Source organism: Montipora capricornis, chromosome 2 (assembly GCF_036669925.1).
Source record: "Montipora capricornis isolate CH-2021 chromosome 2, ASM3666992v2, whole genome shotgun sequence".
NCBI classification, from domain to species: Eukaryota; Metazoa; Cnidaria; class Anthozoa; order Scleractinia; family Acroporidae; genus Montipora; species Montipora capricornis.
Genome location: NC_090884.1, coordinates 67,834,726 through 67,854,232, shown reverse-complemented (window position 1 = coordinate 67,854,232; position 19,507 = coordinate 67,834,726). Strand labels below are relative to the sequence as shown.

Here is a 19,507-nt window from a genome sequence, read left to right as displayed (position 1 = left end):
ATTTTGTCACCTACTGAACAAGTTGTTTCGAAACGTATTATAACAGTTGCCGTGACAAAACCTTGAGATGATTCACGAGCGACATCGTTTCTTGTAACATTGCGAGTATTTACCTTCGTCGCATTCCACCTAAGGATGAAGTGTCGGGCCACATCTCTCGCTGATGCATCAAACATACACATTCCAACATCATGCCACGGCATGCGAGGAACCGTCCCTCGGTCTACAGAATCTAACAAGACAGGAAGATAAAAAAGCTAATAGTGCTGTTCTACTTTTAACGACCAAATATCAACAAAAACAGTAGTATTCGTATCGTTATAGTTGAAGTTAAAGTTAAAATCCAGTTTTTAGACTGAGCAAAGTACAGGCGAAGCTCTCGTAAACGGACACCCTCGGGACCAAGGCTAAGTGTCCGCTTATGGGAGGTTGAAAAAAAAGTGCCATACAGTAGGGGGCATATAATGCACCACAACAAGTCTTTTAAAGCTTTTAATTGAAACAACTTGTAATTGTGTTTCAAGGTGTAGACAGGCCAAACACGTCTCCTATTGGTCAAGATAGGAAATTCAAAGACATCAGAGCTTAGCTCTAACAAGTAAATCTTTCAAAGTCCTCCCTTTTCTATATGAAATTAAGGGAGATGCCATTTGTCCATTAGAATATGTTTGAGATTGGGTGCATGACGAAGTTCCTGAAACGTGCGTCTAACTCAGCAACGGTTCTTATTACGGGAGAGCGGATAAACAGAGGAGCATGATTGGTATGGAATTGCCTTGCGAATTTAAATGTCAAGGAGACAAATTTTCGTGCGACTGGCTTGAAGAAAAGTTTTCAAAAGGAAAATTTGACACACTGTAGCTAATTGTAACCGAAATTACTATGTTTTGTCTAGGACAGTGTGCGATTAAACCATTAACATCGAACCCATTTCGCTAGAAATTTTCTTGATATTGTTTACTGTCCACTAACGGGAGGATAGTTTAGACCCTGTGGACCCTGAATACGTGTGCGTGTCCACTTATGAGAGATGTCCGCTTATAGAATGTTCTAGAGGGGAAATCGCTGGGACCGCAGTTTGGTGTGTGCATTCGGGAGGTGTCCGTTAGTGGAGGTTCGACTGTAAAACAAATCAACTTTGGGGAAAAATCCTTATTTATAAGTTTCAAATATTCACAACAACAAGGATTGTAAAAATACAAAAGAGCTATACTACAGAAAAAGACGCCCAAACTACGCCACGATCCACAACCTGCATACAGTCACTCTGAAAAGATGAAAAAAACCCGCTTGATGTTGCATGGAAAGCCAGAAAAATGTTCTTAACAATGTCATCGAGTCTTTAGTCCTTTGCCAAAAAAAAAAGCCCCGCAAAATCACCAGACTCAACCCACATGCGATGCCGAGTCTAGGAACATGCCACATTGGTGGGAGGCGAGTCATCTCACCACTTCGCTAGCCCTGCTCCAACAATGAAAATTATCGTTTAAAACGTTTCCCTGCTCCTGGACAAACCGAATCAGCCAAAAATCGCTAGGAACTTACCCTCATAAGGTTTGCGCAGTTCACAAAAGTCTTTGTTGATTGGATTTGCGTAATCTTTTCCCAGCCACATCTTACTTCCTCCTCTTGCACCAGGTTCAATTTCAAGACCAGCCATCAAGTCTGAAGACGTGGGTAGTTTCAGTCCGTTTATGGATCCCTCAACAATCATGGCGCCGATTTTTCTTATCTCCTTTTCCTGTTTGCATCAACAAAAAAGCACGAGCTGTGATTGACAATAGAGATATGTAGCACCACGTTTACGCAGAAAGCCAGGCTGCTGTTGCTTGTCAATAAACACGATCTTCTACTCAACTGCAATGATCTCCAACTCAACTCCTGTATTTCAATCTCCGCAGTTTATTATACATAGAGGATATTATTCTGTGGCGAGAATTGATTGAGTGGCAAGAAAATATTGTTCTTGCCACGACAACATAAAATTCATGTATCTTTGAGCTAAAGTGTAATTCTCTTTTTATTACATGGGCAATAAATATACATGGCAGAGATTGAAAAGAAGGCTTAAATACAAATACTGGGTATTAATACAAACAAAAAAAGGCGGGAATCGTGACGTCGTTGCTCAAAATGAACACTCGTGTAGCTCACTCGTGTTACATACAAGTGGCCAATTGTGGTCGCTGATCCTAACAGAGAAAGTCGGTGATGCAGGTGATGAAATTACCGTGTTGTTTATATCCTGAGGAGGGACAACGGATCCAAAGTCAGTCAGAGGATGAAAGCTGTTATCCCAGCGACCAAAACACAGATCAAGTCCTATAAGAAACCAAACAGACGAATTCCTTACAGAATGGTTAAAGCTGAGGGAGTCATAGTCTGTTAGGGCTATGTCCGTTAATAAGAGATTAAGCGTAGGCAAACGCATAAGAAAATGTTTACCGATTATCATTCCTTCAAGTTAAGCTCGCGTTACACAATGTGTGTAAAGAACCTTTGACTAAGTTATTATGAAGAACTTAATAAAGGGTAGCAAGGCATGCGCAGTGGTGAGAGCACTCGCCTGCCACCAATAAGGCCCGGGTTCGAATCCCATACTCGGCGTCATATGTGGGTTGAGTTGTTGGTTCTCTACTCTGCACCGAGAGGTTTTTCTCCGGGTACTCCGGTTTTCCCCTCTCCTCAAAAACCAATATTTGATTTGCTTTGAGTTAATTTCATTAGTATCCCCAATTAGTGCTCCAGTGCTAAATCCATTGACGCTTAAATAAAGTTTTTATTAAAGTTGCATTTGCTTAAATAAAGTTGTTATTACGCAAAATCCAACTTTAATTTATTTGCTTTTTGCGGAGGAAATGTACACTGCAGAAGCCATACATATGAAAGATCAACAATGCGCACAGTAAAATGCAAAGCGCAAACTTAGAGTCATCGTTGTTTTGAGGATTATTCTGCAGTCCCTCCCGTTCCATTTCCCACGATAGTGCTTACAATCTACATATTTTTGGAAAAAGGTACGATACAATAACTTTGTTTAAAGAGGGGGACTCAATTAACCCTTGACAGGTTTCTAACTTATGGCCCCTCCAGCTAGACCACACTACGCCCTACTCTTTATTTATTCATTTATTTCTTATTCAATTATTTATTTATTCATTTTGCCACACTACACCCATTACAAGAATACAAGTTTACAAGACAAAAAGAAAAAGTAGCGAGAAAACCTAAATGAAAACACGGGGCTTATATGAAATTAGGTTTCCTCACGTAGAACAAGGAGGAGTGATCACAACAAAAATGCAAGAGGCAGAAGGTCGAGAGCCGATTATATATATATTAAAAAGTACTATATATGTATTTTGTAATAAAGAATTGCTTTGCGAATAGTGTGTGGGTTCTTTACGTCCTAGAGGGTTAAGAAGAGACGGAATCTACGGTTTAAAGGTAACACTTTCCCCTCATTAAAGACCCTGAGTGTTAGTCCGGCCGCACCCCACCACCTCCCGCACGGTACTCCGATGCTCAACCCAACTGAGCCAGCCGTCGGATACAATTCAGGATGCAATGTATCAGTGAAATTACTTTTCAATAGTCTCCTATTTTTGTTGAGGAAAGCACGATAAAGAATTAACCTTCAAACTCAAAGACAAAATGCAAATATTTCATTATTTTTTACGCGGGTTACCTCCAATAAAAGCAACCTTTTGGTCAACAACAACCAACTTTTCATGATGAGCCCATCGCATCACACCTGCCCCAGTAATGTGGTCCGGGTGCCGTAAAACCTGTGATAGAGACAACTCATCAATTTTGGTAAAACTAGAGGCAATTTTGACCTTCATCCGGGCTTTCAAGGTAGTGCTTGGGATACCGGTCAACTCGCCTACGCTGGCGAGTTTGCTGTTTAGTTTCATGACAAATGAAGAACTTACTTCAGTTCATTCCATTAAACTAAGCAAGTTCGGTTCCATCAATTCAGTTAATTACTTTCAATCGATGCTAAAAAGAGTTACTGCACTAATAACTACAAAGCGTCACAAGCGCCCGAAAACGCCACGAAATCGCAGGAAAAGGGACGAGAGGTATGTTTAGAGAGAAGTCTTTCAGAGGAATCTCGAGGAAAAACACACAGAGGTTTTTCGAAAGAGAAGAGTTTACACGTTGAGTTTGTTAATCGCTTGGAAGGATGTGAAAAGTTTTAAGGATCAACCGATCCTCTCTTGCTGAAAAGCCAATTTTTAAGTGTAGATAATTCGCTTGTCTCGGTCTGTTTGATCCTATTTCACCGTACCACAATTCAAGGTACCTGTCATACGTCATCTTTTATTTTCCACTTCAAGTAAAGGTGGGATGGTTTTACAATCGAATCTCAAAGGGAGGGGCGACTTACCCTTGGTCCCGAGTGGACACCCTCGGGACCATGGGTAAGTGTCCGCTTACGGGAGGTGTTCGCTTATGGGAGATTGAAAAAAAAAGTGCAATAGAGGGCATATAATGCACCACTACACAAGTCTTTTAAAGATTTTAATTAAGACAACTTGTAATTTTGTTTCAAAGTGTATTGGCCAAAATAGGAAATTCAAAGACCTCAGAGCTTAGCTCTAACAAGTACATCTTTCAAAGACCACACTTTCCTATATGAAATTGAGGGAGATGCCATTTGTCCATTAGAATATGTTTGAGATTGGGTGACGAAGTTCCTGAAATGTGCGTCTAACTCAGCAACGGTTCTTATTACGGGAGAGCAGATAAACAGAGGAGCAGGATAGGGTATGGAATTGCCTTGCGCGGTTCAATTTCAAGGAGACAAATTTTCGTGCGACTGGCTTGAAGAAAAGTTTTAAAAGGAAAACTTCGATGTACTGTATTGAAAAAAAGCTAATTGTAATCGAAATGACTCGTATGTTTCGTCTAGGCCAGTGTGCGATTATTAAAACCATTAACATCGAACCCATTTCCTTAGAGGTTTTTTTGATATTGTTTATTGTCCGCTTACGGGAGGATATTTTAGACCCTGTGGACCCCAAATACGAGAGATGTCCGCTTACGGGAGGTTAAATAAGTAGTGCTTTAGAGGGGAAATCGCTGGGACCGCAGTTTGGTGTCCACATTCGGGAGGTGTCCGCTTACAGGAGGTGTCCATTATGCATGATCAACCAAATGAAAGTGATTATTGGAACGATACTAGCCTAATGACCTGGCCATTTGGCCATTAAGATCTGTCACAACAAGGCGAATGTCAGCTTAAGTGCCAAGAATTTCAGCTTAACCAGTAACCGGTGGGAGGGGTGAATGTACTTGTTGTCCACCAGGCAGTGTGGCCTGGGATGAATATCACACGGTGGTTTATTTTTTTGGGTTGATCTGCTTTAATTTGATTTGATTTGATTGATTTGTTTTTTAGTCTTACCATATCAGTAGAGCCCTTGAAAGCTCAGCTAAATTATTATTACATGTATTATCATTATTATTATTATATTTATAAGGGTGGTTGTCAATTGAGTCTCTTTAAACAAATACCAAAGTAATTACTTCGACCAATCACAGCAGGTGCAAGCAGCACAATGAACCAATCGAAATTCAAAGAAATTTCACGAGTGTAACTTGCTCAAAGCGCGGGACAAAGCGCAGGTACGAGTCGGGAACGACTTTGGTTTTCCTTCTCATTGGTTGATAAACTGGCGTGAGGTTTTTAAACCAATCACTACACATAACAATTGCAATCACATAATTACTTACGACAGTCATTTGAAAACTGCTCTATCATTATTTCTATCATTATTAATACCCTGCCGTATTTCTCCAAATGCTATAAATTGTGGTGGGGGATTTTGCAATTAAATTGGTTTGTTACCTTGATATTTGAATGCAAGCTCATAAGTTTGGCTTTAGTGTAGGCACTGTCAATGTCCAGTGCAAATTCCACTTCCTTGTAAACTAGAATGAAAATTTTCACCCCTTCCTCCTGCAAATGATAAATGCATAACTCATATTATAAGCACTAAGTTACAACAGAAAAAAATTAATGTGTTCTCTAACTTCTTTCATGACTTTTTAATTTCTTAGTCTGCTGGTCATTCGCCCAAGTATTATAAAGTTTAAAGTGATACATACTGCTTTTCTCTTGAGAATACAGTCCAGTCTCCATTCATGGCCAGCAGTGATTGGTCGACGAAGATAAAGCTCTGGGCTGATCCTAGAATATTCAAAATATTTATTACAACAACTAATAAATAATGAAGTTGAAGTGATTAATCTGGTAACAGATTCTTCAATAATCTTTTGGATCAGGATAAGTCCTACATGTATGTTCTTGAACTCTGCAAAAGCAAAATGTGCTAAAAAGAGGTTAACTATGGATTGATTAATGCTGAGTGCATTTAAAAGCAACATACGCAAGTTTTAATAACAATAATTATTATTATTTTAATTTGCCGCAATCACATGGTACAAAAACCGCCACACTTAAATTTCAATTTTCTTTGTTTTAGATGTCCAAGTGCATAATTTGCTCTCCAGTTTGGCGGTTTTTGTACCATGTGATCTCCAGCTGCAAAGGACCCATTGTCAATTGTTTTTAAAGACCACGCATTATGACAAGGAAATTAAACTGGAAGATAACATAAATGGGAAAGCTGATTTGTTTTACAGATTGGCCCAGGGCATGTTTAAGTGTGGCTGTGTTTAGTCCAGCTGTCCATCAAAGCAACAATAAACCCAATAAACATACCACCAGCCAGCTAAATAGATTTCTTCGTTTGCAGCTTCTAATGCATCTGCTACTCCATCAAAATATGACTCTCCATCCACATACCTGCACACAAAAGAAAAGAACGTTTAATAGCGTATTTGGTTCTTGAATATCCATCCTCTGCTCCTTGTGAAGCTGTCAGAACTTTGATAGTGTAACTATGACATAATGGGAAGGTGCTATTCCATGCACCTTGTTCAGAGATTTTTCTTTCCAATAGATGCACTGATGACTGGTAAAGGGACTTCATCCATCACTTGCTTTACATTAACCCACGTAACACTATGCCTTGATAAAATGTATGTTCTATCAACTTAATAGTGATGACCATATCCTAAACTTTAAGAGAATAAACTTTATTTCTAACCAAATTTAATGGCCATTCCAAATCTTCACACTAAATTCTATTTTGCTTTAAGAAATTAAGGCAATTAAGATACCATTAATATATATATTTTTTTATTCAACACAACACCCAGAGCCTTTTCAGCAGCTGAAACAAAGGCTTTCTTTCTTCAAAAGTTAACGAAAGCAATGCTTCGAGGAGATCATGCCTTTTTTTAAAGAACTGAGGCTTACGTAGTCTCCTACACAGCCGTTATTTGTGTGGTCACGCAACGCTCCTCACCACACAAACAATGGCTGCTTTCTTTCGAACTACATTCCTTTCCCTTTGTTTGGACTACAACAACGATGTCGATTTCATCACAAACGAGTGGAATATTGAATGGCTAGATAAATCTGGGATTTTCTGACTCTGTTGTTAGATTAAAAATACAGCTTTCTTTGTCAAAACTACGCTTTTGATTGAAAGCGTCTGATGCCTATTTAACTGTAACCTGCGATCAGGCGTACTTTTCTTTAGACTGGGCGGAAAGGTACCTTTTCCGCCCAATCTAAAGAAAAGTACGCCTGATCGCAGGTTATTTTAAAACTGTGAAATCTAAACTTTGAAACCATCATGACAAAACTCTACAATGGTGTCGTCGCCGCTAAAAGTGAAGTTAAGATGCACACTCTGATTGGCTTATTCTCTTTAGCACGAACGGTTTCAGGATATGAGAACCAAGCTCTGATTGGTCAGATAAAGGAAAAGAATGTGTGACCACACAAATGACGGCTGCGTAGGAGACTAAAGCTTAAGCAATATGCATGATAATTCAGATGCAGACAATGACTGCTTAGGATCAAGGCGATTACTTAACAAAATGGTTTATTGATCAGTCTACGAGATTCTTAATGTATAAACGGGCGTTACTAAACACAGGAATGGAACGGAAGGGAATGTAACAGAATAAACCGGAATATGGTGGAATAACACTGGAATGAAACAAAATTAACAAGAATGGTACAGGAATATACCGGAACCAGCCGGAATAACACTGGAATGAGGCAGAATGACACCCAAATTAACCAGAATATAGCGGAATGAACCTGAAAATGCATAAAATTTGTGTTTTAGTTACTGCGGATTGATTTTCGGTTTCTATCAGCTTTTGTTGTGTCACGAGATTCCCTAAGGGAATTGCACGTGTTCTGTCCTTGTAACATTCGGAGCACTTAGGTCGTGAGAAAAATTTGACAGATATATCTGTCGCTAAAGGAATAATTATTATTTGTTGTGGAAGTAATACATTTTTTCTTGAACAAATACAGTAGAAAGAGAAACAGAATGTTATCCTAATTGTCTATTCCTATGGATCTTGGAGGCGGCTTCCACCAATGAGAGTCCAAAAACCCGTGAACACTTTTATTTCATTCTAACGGGTCAATTATTGTGTACCGACCAATCACAATCAAGTTCAGCCAACCATAAACTAATTTCCGTTGCTGCTTGCCTGCTTCCCACGACCGACACATGATGGAGATATACGGAAATGGATTCGCACAAACCGAAAAACTCTTTATTCTCTTCCCGATTCGGTTGGCAATAATGCCATCACACCTGAATGCACTGTTCCTTGTTTGAAGAAAGGACAGTCAGAAGCACAGAAAAAAGATTGATCGCTGATAATATACATACATGAAGAATATTTTTTTTCTTTTCTCTTGGCGAGAGAACATAATTTCATTGGGACTTGTTCCAAGCCCTTGTTGCTTCTCCTTTAATGTAAACTGTTTTTTTCTGTTAGTCTCTCTATTCTGCATACTAACTCATTCAGTCTAGAATGATGAAAAATTATGTTTCATTCCTTTGTCTAGCTACACTACTCAGCTTCATTCTGGTTTTCTTCTGGTTTATTCTGCTTTATTCTGGTGTCATTCCGCCTCGTTCCGGTATATTCTGGTACCATTCTTGTTCATTCTGGTGTCATTCCACTTTATTCCAGAGTCTGACGATTCCGCCTCACTAAAGCGGGATATTCCGTTCTGTTCCATTCCGTTCCTGTGTTTAGTAACGCCCCTTATAAACCTGTTAACTCACCATTGAGCAGCAGCATTTTGCCTGACAGGAGCAAATGAATAGTGAGGATGATCTTTTGTCCATTCAGCACCTTTGGTTGCCATCATGTGAATGATTGCTTTCATCCATTCTCTTATTAAATGACACAAAACATTCAAAATGATAAAGCTTACATGCAAGTTCAATTAAGGAGCAAAGGGCAGTATTATGGAGTGTAAGGAGTTTTGGTCAAATTCACTAACTTTGAAATAATGAAACAATTTTTGACATATTTATTGTGCACCTGTCCAATAATTTCAAGAAACACTGTGTGTGTATCTAGAATATAAACAGAAGATGCAAACAACCTTAAAGAGGCATCATGAAACCTTTTAATAATTGTCCACCAGGCAATAAACTCAGGCTATAAATGACTGTATATTTGGCCACTAGACCTTGAGGAGCTCTTATGTTAGTGCCTTTTGTTGGAATTTTAATGTGTTATTATATTAAGTGCAATCTGTTGATGACTTTGAGGACAAAATTATTACTAGTTTATTAATGGTATGTCCAGTGCATTACTATACATATTTTGTGTTATTAGGGAATGGGACACTGTAAAGTGAAATTAACGCCCACGTCGCCAGTGGCGGGTAGGTGCCCAGGAAGCCTGGGGGCTGCAACCGCAGTCACATCCCCAAGGCGCTAGAACACCCGACTGGCCTGCCCAACCCGCAACCAAGCCACGAGCCCCCCGCGCCAGGCTCCCCAAAGGCACCCGTCACACTTGAGCCAGATAGCTCAGTGGAATAATAATAATAATAATAATAATAATAATAATAATAACACACAAAAAAAAAGATCACAAAAAAAAAAGAAAGGGGGGGGGGGAGAGGGAGGGAACGCCGAGAAACACTAAACTCCTAAACCGACTCACAACGCCACGCCAACAAACACGCTGCAAGCACATTGGACAACGCATGCACTACGCAGGAATACCGCTGAACCATGTCAGCCCCAGGGCTCCCCCAACCTAAAGAGTGCTGCAAACGCTACAAAAACGCATAACAACGCTAACAAACGCCTGCAAAACGCTACTGACCGGACTAGCTCCCGGTCGTGAACCATGTAACTATAACAAACGCTACAGAACGCACCAAAACGCTGAACAACGCTACCAGACGGCCAAGACACTAACAACCGCCTGCAAAACACTACTGACCAGACTAGCTCCTAGTCGTTAACTATGTTAAATTTTATTTAACTATATTTAACGCCCACGTCGCCAGTGGAGGGTAGGTGCCCAGGAAGCCTGGGGGCTGCAACCGCAGTCACATCCCCAAGGCGCTAGAACACCCGACTGGCCTGCCCAACCCGCAACCAAGCCACGAGCCCCCCGCGCCATGCCGAAGGGATCTCCGGGTAAGAAGAACCCGGAGCAAGGGGGCTCGGGGCAACTAGGCCTAAGCCCCCGATAGCCCAAACCTGAGGCACCCACCCCGCTGGTAACCAGAGAAATCCACTACCTGTTACGCCACCAACTGGGAGGAAACACGGACAATGGAACTAACTGGAGTTCTGATATAGATCTGGTATGCCTCGCTCGACCAACGCCCCAAGGTTTTGATCAGGTGATCCGGAACACCACGTGCCGCTGCAGTGGTCGCCGCCCCAATCCGGAAACTATGGCCGGAGTAGGCGCCGGAGTACCCAGCCCCATGTAGGGTAGACTGCAAAAAGGATGATAGCTGCTGCCGGGTAAGAGGACGACCATCACTAAACAAGAACAGGGGCCCTGGAGCAGACCCACGCAGAGACAAGTACGTGCCCAACGCTGTTATGGGGCACACAGAGCCCGAGCCACGCCCCAAGTAGATATCACAACCCGCACGGAAGGGGTCTGTCTTGGAACACTTGATACGGACTTTGAAACAAGAGGGATTCACCAAGGAGTCCGCTTGCAGGTCGCTAACAGTCATATGGGTGTGAGGATCAAAGGCCGAGTTGACCGTGAATTCGCCCGCACGCAAAAACCCAAAAAATGCCAAGCAGCACGCAGCCCACAACATCACATGGTCTCTAGTAGACAGGTCCAAAGAGCACTGAATGACCTTCAGATGATCAACGGTGATAGGTAGGCGCCTGGGTGACACTGGACCTTGAACTCGCTTAATACCCCTTAGCAGACGCTGCAAACGAAGACAGTTGACTAGCGGGTCGGGAAGGCCATGGTCAATGTGAAGGGAGCGCACTGCTGATAGATAGACCTTGATGGAGGAATGGTTCAGGTTGTCGGCCAGGAAGGAAGCAAAGCGCATGAGAGTCTCCTCAGTGGCTGGGGGGATGGAGCCATCCTGGTTTGCACGACCATCCTGGCGGCAAAAGTCTGTAAATCGACGCTGGGCGGATCGGTACACTCGTCGGGTGGAAGGTGCAAGACCTTGGGTAAGCAAGAACCGACACTTCTGAGTCAAGGCATCTGAAGCGCTGCCAGAAGGGAAGCAGGAATAGGAGACGGGGTTGGGTCGGCCTGTGGCTCCAGGCGTCTGAACCGCTGAAATTGGAATCGAGAGAGTGCATCAGCAACTGGATTAGCTTTGCCTCGAACAGATGAAGCTGTAAATGAGAAGGAATGATGGATGGCCAGCATAGTCAAATAACGCAGCAACACCATTAGGTTTTTGTCCCGCGAGGTGCCAGACTTAAGTACAGCCACCACAGACTCGTTGTCACAAAAGAACTCGACCCGCCGAGATACCCACTGACAGCCCCACAGATAGGCTGCCACTACAATTGGGAAGAGCTCCTTGTACGCTATAGATGAGGAACTTTGTGCAGCTGCCCAGGCACCAGCAAACCAGTGGGATTTAAAAATAGCTCCATAGCCCAAAGAGCCCGCTGCGTCCGATGAGACCTGGAAGTCCGGGAGAGGTGCCCATGTGGGCGTGCAGAAAAAACTGAGGCCATCCCAAGTTTGGAACAGTTCCCGCCACCAGGTTAAATCCCGCCGAAATTCCTGGTTAAGCCTAATGGGGTGATCATCACGGCGAAAGGCACAAAGCAAGTCGATCATCCGACGAAGGAATGTCCTACCCTGTGGGGCCACCTTGCAGGCGTGATGGAGATGGCCAATCAGGGATTCCAGCTCGCGACGTTTACAAAAACGTTTTGCCGACCACTCATCTAACAGTGAAACAATCCTATCTCTCTTGTCAGTCGGAAGGCGAGCCTGAAGGTTCTCGGAGTCAAGTTCAATATTTGAAGGAAGGGTGCTTCCAAGCGCGCGAACAACAGCCTCGGCGATCGAATCGACGGCCAAAGGCGCCACGGGGCCAGAGGGAGCCGTAGAAACCACCATCGGCGCGGGGGACAAAAAAGGTATGTCCTCCGAACGAAGTCCAGCGGACAAGCTATTGTTGGTTGAACGAGGTGGGTTCGGCATGATGTATGATCGAACACCAACCAGCGACGAGCGAGTTAGAGGCGACCACGAAAAAGAAGTGAAAAACGAACCAACAAACACGACAGAGAGCGAGAAAAAACCGCGGGCGATGAAGGACGAAATCCTTTGGCCACGCTAACGGATCGGCGAGCACACTACGGTCCACGGACTAAAGAGCGACGAGTGAAGGAAAGACAAACCAATAAACACGACAGCCGCCGAAGAAAAAACCCTGGTCGATGACTGACGAAATCCTTAGAATTTATTCCTTTGTTGACCACAACTGGGAACCGCTACACTAAGCCCGCCAAAATAAACGTATCGGAGCACACGATGGTCCGAAGCACGAAAGAGCGATGAGCGAGTAAAGACAAACCAACAGACACGACAGAGGGCGAGGAAACCACGGTCGATGACGGAAGAAATCCTTGTGTTTTCTCTATTGTTGTTTTTCTTTTGTTGACCACAACTGGGAACCGCTACACTAAGCCCGCCAAAGAAACGCCACGCTATCTGAGCGACGAGACGACTATCGGAACTGGTACAAGAGAAGGTAAGACGAACCACAACACGGCGGTGAAGACGAGATGGAGACGGTCGAAGATCGAAGAACTTCTATTTCAACCTGGACAGCGACCGAGATAGCCAACGAAGCGAGAAGAAGAACGCCGAGAACCACTAAACTCCTAAACCGACTCACAACGCCACGCCAACAAACACGCTGCAAGCACATTGGACAACGCATGCACTACGCAGGAATACCGCTGAACCATGTCAGCCCCAGGGCTCCCCCAACCTAAAGAGTGCTGCAAACGCTACAAAAACGCATAACAACGCTAACAAACGCCTGCAAAACGCTACTGACCGGACTAGCTCCCGGTCGTGAACCATGTAACTATAACAAACGCTACAGAACGCACCAAAACGCTGAACAACGCTACCAGACGGCCAAGACACTAACAACCGCCTGCAAAACACTACTGACCAGACTAGCTCCTAGTCGTTAACTATGTTAAATTTTATTTAACTATATAAAAATCTGCATGCATTTAATAAATTATTTTATTCATGGACATGTATAGTACTAATATTAAATAAGGCACAGTAGATTGGTGTCAGTTCCGGACTTCAGTGTACATGTAGTTAGAAATCCTTTGTCCATAATTCAAATATGAAACTTCACGCAGTTTCAAATAATCATCTAGTGCACCAAATATATTCCATTCATTACCTTGTTTTTCTTTCCGTCCAACAAGATAAAAGAAGTTCTCTACAATAAAACAAGAAAACTGTTTGACTCTGACACAACTGATGTTTTTTACAGAACATTTTGGAAAAACCCTTTAAAATTCTCAGCCCTGTACCTGCTCTGGTTTTGAACCAGCAAGCCATTTTGCAAACCAGTTTGCTTCCTTCCATGCTTAAATGTAAATTCTTTGTCCATTAGCAGCACTCCTCTCACTTCTTTATCTCTGGGGCTACAACAATCATAACAAACACACTGTTTACCTTCAATTGATCATTCTTTGTTATTTTGACAAATCAAAATACTATCATGATATTATGTTATTATGGTGAGGTCCATACAGCTAAGCCAAGGTTTGAGATTTTGCTGTAACAACCAAACGGTCGAGGTTATTAAGTTGCTTTAATTGCATGGCTAACAGAATGGTTCTAAAGAAGAAAAAACTAATATGCATAATCCATAATCGGTGGGCATTACGGGGTAATAATGCCCTACTGCTTGGCTGCCCTTAGCCAATCAGAGCGTGTGTTATATCGGCCAGAAACACTAGCCATATAATAATTATTAATATTATTATTATCATTATTATCGTTGTTATGCCTCACCTCACATAAGCTATAAAACTGTCCTTCACCACGATCCACCTGAAAAGCACAGCACAATATTATTCTTATTACCCCATTCGGAGTGAGACTTAACAGATTTAAACACCCAATGATTTTACTCCTCAACTGGGGGCATCACAGCTGTTTGAGGTGTCAATGGGTTAATTTACTGTACACTCTTGCAGATTCAGACTGGCATTATATCCAGTCATTTTCATTCTCCTTCCAAACAACGTGCATGCTCAAAATTGGTTGTGAAAGTAATGAGGCCTGCAGAAAATATAGCCTGCTAACACAGAGGTCTGTCTAATGATAACCTTGATCAATTATTATTTCTCTCCAGCAAACTTTAAGAGTCTACTGTAGAAAAAGGAGTGAACAAACTATTGGGGAAGGATTACAACAAGAGTCACGATAAAACTGATCACCCTTGGTTTTCATACCTCTTGTTCCATATTCCCCAAGACAAACCAGAACAACAGCTACAACAACCAGCTGGAAACCGATGTCCTCCAGACCGCTTTCTCAGTATACCTTCCCTAAAAGAAAAGTAAAGATTGAAGTGATCTATCATTGTGAACTGAAAAGAGCATCAATATATTAACATTAATTGCAGAGTTGTGTTCAATAAACAGTACCCAAGATAGACACCCACATGATAATGAAGTGAATAAACACACAGTCACATAATTAGCCAACCAGAATAAAGCATATAGTGGGTCATGCCTAACCAAATGATCAGTATGTTTTACAACTCACTTTTTGGTAGTTTAGAAATGAATGCTGACCTCGATTTACCAAAAAATATTTTGCAATATTTTGATTACCTGTGCTGTCATGGTATGGGCAATTAATGTGACGCCACCAAAGAATCATATTATTGCATCTGTGACCAAAACGTTTCATTTGGGAAAATTAAGCTCAGACCCCACCCCCCCCCCCTCCCCCCAAACAAAAATGTTCCCATACACTAATGAGAGCAGAGGTAAGATGTGGGTTGTTTAAACAAGTGAGAGATTGTGCAAGTGTAGGGGCCTTAATTATGTGCAAGAGAGAGCAAAAGAGACAGTGATTTTGTTAACAGGGTTCCAAACAATTAATATTAACTAACCTTCCTTTTTCACCCAATTCGTGCTGAAAGGAGAAGTGGCTGACTTCCAGGAAACTTAGTGTCTCCTTGCGATGGAGATAGTTAGAATTATCTAGAATAATCTGCAGATACTTCTCAAGGGATTTTTTTCTCTTTTCCATGTTTTGAGTGGTTGCAAACATGTCTGGTCTCTTGGGCAAGTGTCTACTTGGCAAATTCCGAATTTCTCCAGCCCGTCCTCTAATAACATGATGAGGCACATTTATTCTGTGGAGAAACAGTTCAGCATCAAGTTTTATAAAGTGTTTGTAACGGCGTCTGATTTCCCAGTTGAAGTTACCATGAGTAAGTTTGATGGTGTATCTTAAAGACAAAAAAGAGAAAAAGAGAAAGTGGTCAGTTTTCAATGATACAGAAAGCCATTAGCACACATAGAATACCTATATAAAAAACTTACAGGTTAGGGTTAAATGGATGAGTTCTTGGTGCCCGTTCAACATCAATAATCTTGGCAGTGACTTTAAGTCCAGGAATAAACACAGGTTTCTTTGTTTCTTGAGAAGCACAAGGAACAGTAGTAACACCAATGGCTGAAATGTCATGTTCGTCTTCATCTAGATAGATACAAACTGAACCAGATCTAGAATCTGCAACCATTCAGAGGGTAAGGGTATCATATAAAAATTAATGCACCATGTCTTTTTCAAAAACCAACTAGTGACCCTGTTTTGTCATAAGTCCTAGTTACCTGGAAAGCTAATGTGCTGTTAAAAACAGAAAGCCGCTGAATTACTTCAGAGTGGCAAAACGGAGCAGCTAAGAAGTCGAGGAATTGTTCCTAAACATAAGTAAACAAAGTTCTATTTAAAATGCACAGTATTTTCTTCACAAATATCCAACTTAAACATTTTTTAATAAGACAATTAAGTCTCATGGAAAATTGGAAGATGAATCTTAGAGATGCACAGGAAATCTTAAAATTAATTCGGTTGGAGATATTGACAATTATTGCAAGAGCTGTCAAGAACTTTGCAAGTGCACAATGGAAAATTATCAAAGACATAGTTCACCAGTTTTCTATATCAGTGTTAACAATGTCAACTTGTAGTCTTTAAACACACATTGCTGAAAGCTCTTGTCTAACAATAGCTCCAACTTTGTAACTATATTTGCAGAGTATGCATAAGTCATTTTGTGATCAATAAACCTCTTCTAGTTTACCTATAAAGGTCCTCTGGTTGGTAAGTGATGGAGTTTCTCTCAGAGGTTTCTCAACTGAAATTTCCTCTTCCAATTTTGCATTAGCATCTGGTTGTGAAAAAGATGATGTTTCCATATGATCTGCCTGTTGTTTCATAGTGGTGACAAGGAACTAAGAATATCTTCACTTGCAGATATCCATGTTTTGTGGTAATGCTGGTCTATAGTTGTAACATTAATCATCAAAATGGGTCAATGTTCTTCTAAAAACAGTTAAAGTTAACTCAGGTAAAAATGTATGCCTTGAAGGATCCCAACTAAAGTTTAAGCTTTTTAAACTGTACTTTTGTTTTATTCATTTGTCAAATCAGGGCATTCCCTGCTACCAGAGGTCTCTTTTCTTTTGCGTTTCTGGGCTGACAAGTCCCGGAAAAGAGAACTCTGCCATGGGTCCAGACTCACTTTGACTCAACCGACGTCCACAACCATCATGGTCACTCTTCAAACCAAATGCCCCACAATCTTTTTGCTGACTGTGATTTGAGCCTTCTGTGTCCCACTTGTAAGTTGTGATAACTGGTTCTTACACTGTACATTTCTATTAAGGCCAGGCCATTCATTTGGATATAAGATTATTTAAGGGTATTTAAAATGTACTAATGTTCTAAGAGTTGAAATATGCTCACAAAGTCCATCATTATCAACCCTTTCACTCCAAGGATCGAGTGACACTTACCGATTTTACTCTGTCTACCACCAGACAATTTACTTGTCAATGGGGAACCCTCGGGGCTGAAAGACTTTTAAAGAATTCCCGATCCCACACAATAATGATAGGGCTCCTTTACTGCATGAAATTTGGGAACAAATAAAATTATTATTGATATATTAATAAAAATTGTATAACTTTGGAAAAGTCACAAGGCTGAAGCAGTCCAGCTTGGTCACTTTCAAGTCGTTCATTGCTGTAAAGTAATGCCTCATTCTTTGGTCTGAAAATGCCTTTACCACAATCAGAGACCAAGAGATCGAGTCAGTGAAATTTCACTTTCCACATACCTCCTTTTGTTTATAAATTCCCTACTCTTCTGTTTGCTGATTTAAAGAGCCATAAGAAAAAAATTCTCCTCTAAAAATTATGTCCATACAAGCAGGATCACAATAGGCTGAAGTTATAAGTTAAACATAATTAAGAAAACATGTTTCCTGTCCTTTAAAATGCCTTCCCGACTACTTTATCTGTATAACTGACTATTTTGAAAACTATTATTGTCCTAAAGATTTCACTTTCAGATTAGAAGATGTTTCAGTTCCTTTAAGCTTTAAACTTGAGGTACATAACCAGCATGCATTAAAATATTAAAAATCATACCAAATTACTTCAAAGTTCAAAAAACATATCTTGGTGAAAATATCCCAGATGGAGAGACTGTAAATGAATATAAATCAATGACAAACATGTCAGATAAAACACATCCGTGAACAATAAATTATTATCAATATTATTATTATTATTATTATTATTATTATTATTATTATTATTATTATTATTATCATTATATTATGTTTCAAGCAAACCTTTATTGGAGCCTAAATAAAGGTTTTTTTTTTCCAAAGAATATTAATTTTTGATAATGGTGTCTTTCCTTGAAAAGCTGGAAGTAAACAGCTACTTTGGTTCTTAACTCACAAGTAACTACGTTATCAAACAGTAAAACATTATCAGAGAGAATCTGTCCAAAAGCTAAGTTGAGTTTACACCGGAATCTAATACAAGTTGTGAAAAACTGTCCCAAGCATCCAACATGGTTGTATGTCTACGTCCCATTTCCTGGTTAAAGTTGCTCTGTGCAATATTTGTTTTATGTTACAAATTCACAGGTCCCTTCGAATAATACAGAAAACAAACGAATATGAATTTATGATAAATAAATTTTCAATTTTTAGGAGTTATCGTAAAATCAGAAACGATCTTAACATTGCTTATGACGTAACGCAACTGTAGTCATATGTAACGCCCACCTCTTATATGCAAATGAAAATTATCTCTTCGGTGATGAATGACGCCATTGATTTGGGGAACAGAACCGCCTTAAATAACTGAGTCCGTTTTCTTTCTGAAGCTGTTGCGCGTGGAATTAACTTGAAAGTAAACAAAACACGCACAGGCGGCGGCCATGAGACCCGGAAAATGCACAATCTCGTACCCAGAGTCCTCGGGCTTCTTGGTCAGCGGGTCAGCGCCCGGAGGGACTCTGGGATAATCGACTCCATTTTACCACAAAACGTGGGTTCCGGTATGATTACGTATGCCTGAGTTTAAACGGAAACAGAAAAGAGAAAACCGTAAACAGTAGAAATGGCGGGTTGAAAGTGTTCGAGAAACAAGAATTTTAGCCTTACACACAAAGAAACTGGAGAAATGTTCATTGGCTTGCTGTAAGAGCAAATGAAGATGAAACCTCTGACGCTTTCGGTAAGTGTATGTTTAGTGTTTCATTTTACATTCCATCGTTCAGAATACCATCGTGCAAGCAACACGACCGCCAAATATTTTGTGGAAACGACACAAATGCCCTCTTCTACTACAATTTGATGTTCCCGTAATTCTGAATGGCTTCGACAAGACCTTATTCCACGGATTTCTCCTCAAAGAGACTGATGTATTGTTTTCCCACGATACTTTTGCAAAAGCAACAGTAATCACGCGTGGGAAAATTCCCGTGCGGTATAAGACATAATTCAAACCTCGCCGTTTTATTATTTTTGTGATTTATATATTTCTGA

At 40.9% G+C, this 19,507-nt stretch overlaps 1 protein-coding gene across 3 annotated transcripts in view; it reads right to left on the bottom strand.

Moving 5' to 3' along the window:
* Positions 1-18,916, bottom strand: part of LOC138032308 (phospholipase D1-like) — a 33,290-nt gene extending 14,374 nt beyond the window's left edge. Inside the window, exons 1-17 of one of the 3 annotated variants that reach the window (XM_068879976.1) lie at positions 18,743-18,916; positions 18,093-18,149; positions 16,742-16,941; positions 15,978-16,134; positions 15,542-15,883; positions 14,874-14,969; positions 14,431-14,469; positions 13,944-14,057; positions 13,811-13,849; positions 9,180-9,290; positions 6,734-6,817; positions 6,118-6,199; positions 5,858-5,968; positions 3,689-3,788; positions 2,231-2,322; positions 1,546-1,741; positions 114-232 (exon numbers count right to left, since the gene is read on the bottom strand). In XM_068879976.1, coding sequence (XP_068736077.1) covers positions 114-232; positions 1,546-1,741; positions 2,231-2,322; positions 3,689-3,788; positions 5,858-5,968; positions 6,118-6,199; positions 6,734-6,817; positions 9,180-9,290; positions 13,811-13,849; positions 13,944-14,057; positions 14,431-14,469; positions 14,874-14,969; positions 15,542-15,883; positions 15,978-16,134; positions 16,742-16,877 — 1,818 coding nt within the window. In that variant the 5' untranslated portion in view covers positions 16,878-16,941; positions 18,093-18,149; positions 18,743-18,916. Of the gene's footprint in view, positions 1-113; positions 233-1,545; positions 1,742-2,230; positions 2,323-3,688; positions 3,789-5,857; positions 5,969-6,117; positions 6,200-6,733; positions 6,818-9,179; positions 9,291-13,810; positions 13,850-13,943; positions 14,058-14,430; positions 14,470-14,873; positions 14,970-15,541; positions 15,884-15,977; positions 16,168-16,741; positions 16,942-18,092; positions 18,150-18,742 lie in introns of all 3 variants that reach the window. The other 2 variants (XM_068879970.1, XM_068879975.1) reach the window with 2 other exon arrangements.
* Positions 18,917-19,507: the final 591 nt, after the last annotated feature.